At 42.6% G+C, this 2,500-nt stretch overlaps 1 protein-coding gene across 4 annotated transcripts in view; it reads left to right on the top strand.

Moving 5' to 3' along the window:
• LOC143034543 (uncharacterized) overlaps nt 1-2,500 on the top strand; it is a 26,665-nt gene that overhangs the window by 4,511 nt on the left and 19,654 nt on the right. For 3 of the 4 annotated variants that reach the window (XM_076200748.1, XM_076200746.1, XM_076200747.1), the window contains exon 2: nt 833-1,078. In XM_076200748.1, the coding sequence (XP_076056863.1) occupies nt 872-1,078 (207 nt within the window). In that variant the 5' untranslated portion in view covers nt 833-871. The remainder of the gene's footprint in view (nt 1-832; nt 1,079-2,500) is intronic. The other variant, XM_076200749.1, reaches the window with a different exon arrangement.

Genomic DNA, 2,500 nt, shown 5'->3' with positions numbered 1-2,500 from the left:
GTTTTAATTTTACCATTTCAAGAAAATTTGTTAAGTATCACAGAATTATTAAAAAGATTTAACGTAAAGGTAGTTTTTAAAAATGATAGTACAGTAAAACATAAACTCATCAACAATAGTATTGAAATTAAAAAAGGATGCATTTATAAAATTCCTTGCAAAATGTGTAATCAATTTTACATAGGTCAAACTGCCAAACCCTTAAACATTAGAATTGAACAACACAAGAAAAATGTTAGGGATGGCAATAATTCTAGTGGAATATTCAAGCATATCGAATTAAATAATCATCCAGTTGATTGGGGTAATGCCCAGGCAATCTATTATACCAACAACATAATAGTAAGAAACTTAATAGAGTGTAGTTTGATTCATACCACCAGTGATCAAAATACCAACCTACACAAGGGCTTATATAAACTTGATAATTTTATTTGTCAAGAAATTAGTCAGATAATATCAGGTAAAATGTAACCCAGCGACTACGACCTAATGTCGCCCTACCATCATTAGTAGAAGCATTGACCCTGGCGACTGTGACCTGATGTCGCCCCACCATCATTAGTGTATTGACATTAACCTTCCGCCCTCCAGGGGGTAATTGTCCGCTACCCTTATTCAAACTGTCCTTGTTCCTTTTTTCATGTATATATTATCTATGCATTTCTATTACTATGTACTTGTTGCACTGAAGATGTAATATACGAAAGCGCTCTGCTTCGTTAGTTTCTTTTTTCCAAGTGGTCTACTTTGGATAAGTGAACACACTTACCCGTGTTCTTATTAGCATACATATGTATATACGTAATTGCTAATTCCCGTGAACGGATAGCTTTTTTAATTACGTGCTTGAGACCTGAGACATTGAAAAATGAACCGAATCGCCGTTCATCATCTGTTACTGTTATCATTATGGTGCTGTGTGTGTAGACAAAATGATGCCGCGGTGGCACTAGAAAGAGGCGGCGGCGATGGCGACGGATGCACCTGCGGCGGAGGCCGTGGCGACGACGACGAAGGCAGCTGCGTCGACGCGGGCCAGCAGAAGGTCGCGTCCGTGCTACGAGAGATGTTGCAGGTACCGTGTTTCCAGAGTTGATTTTATACTGAATGAGTTTATGTTGCTAGTGAATACATGTTAATCAAGGTAGCATTAACTTCTTCAGCACCATGTTCTGTTGATGAAACTTGGCCGGAGTTAGCCAGAAAAAGGTTGTTATTATAGCAAACACCTACGTCTGTTTTCAATACAAATGATTTATCAGTGTTTCATTCTGCTTAACTAGCAAAGGCGGCTATATGTTGGGCAATACTTATTTAGTTGCTGCCAATTGATTTGATTAGGCTAAGGAAATACCATTCCCAATTCGGTGAAGACTCCTTCAGTTATATTGCAGAATAGTTGGAGGAGCAGTGTGGGTTTAGGAAAGGGATGCGTGGTTCAGGTTTTTGTGGCAAGGAAGGCAGATTTCTAGAAGGCTTTGGCAAAAAGTAAGGGTGTTTTTTTTTTGGGGGGGAGGGGCCTATATGGATTTGGAAAAGGCTTATGACAGGGTAGACAGGAAGGCACTGTGGGAGGTGTTACAGATATATAGTATTGAAGGAAAGCTGTTAAGGGCAGGCAAGAGTTTTTACGAGAGTAGTAGAGCCTGTGTCGATAAGCTTAGGGAGTTCCTATTTGCCAATGGCTGCGCCTTGACTACTGGAAGTGCAGAAGACGTGATGCTCCACAGCTTTGACCTGTTCTCGTATGCCTGCAAGCAACCAACAACTTCGGATTGACAGTCAACACCAGAAAGATCGAGGCGATATACAAACCTGCTCTGAAGAAACCATTCATGGAGCCAGAAGTGTCCGTGTATGATGGACAAAAACCAGCGGTTGTGGAGAAGTTTGAATTCCTGAGTAGCTCTCTCTCTCTCTCTCTCTCTCTCTCTCTCTCTCTCTCTCTCTCTCTCTCTCTCTCTCTCTCTCTCTCTCTCTCTCTCTCTCTCTCTCTCAATGTGCACATCAGTAACGAGACCAACGCAAGATTCGCCAATGCCAGTGCGGCCTATAGCCGCTTACACCCAATAGTAGAAGAACACACCGGGGTAAGCCATTCCACCAAACTGAAAATCTACAGACATCGTTCTCACGACAATATTGTATGCATTCGAAACACTGACGGGCTACCAAATGCATTCGAAGAGACTCAACCACTTCCACCTCTTCTGTCTTGGCAAACTACTTAATTAAAGTAAGGTGGCAGGACAAAGTTCCTGACGCCTCGAGCAGACCGGCATGCCATCCATATTCACTATAATACGCAAACGCAACTGCACTGGGCTGTACATGTTACGAAAATGTCCGACGAGCACCTCCCCCCAAGCGTGCGCTGTACGGGGAACTGCAGGTTGGAGCACGCTCACAAGGCGGCCAAAAGAAACGCTTCAAAGATATCCTGAAAGCCTCTCTACAGGACTTTAGCATCGACACTCCTGTACATCCTGGGAAACAC

The sequence above is a fragment of the Oratosquilla oratoria genome, chromosome 17 (assembly GCF_046742065.1).
Source record: "Oratosquilla oratoria isolate Oo_2021 chromosome 17, ASM4674206v1, whole genome shotgun sequence".
NCBI classification, from domain to species: domain Eukaryota; kingdom Metazoa; phylum Arthropoda; class Malacostraca; order Stomatopoda; family Squillidae; genus Oratosquilla; species Oratosquilla oratoria.
Note: the sequence above shows the minus strand (reverse complement) of the source record. Positions and strands in the feature narration are given on the sequence as shown.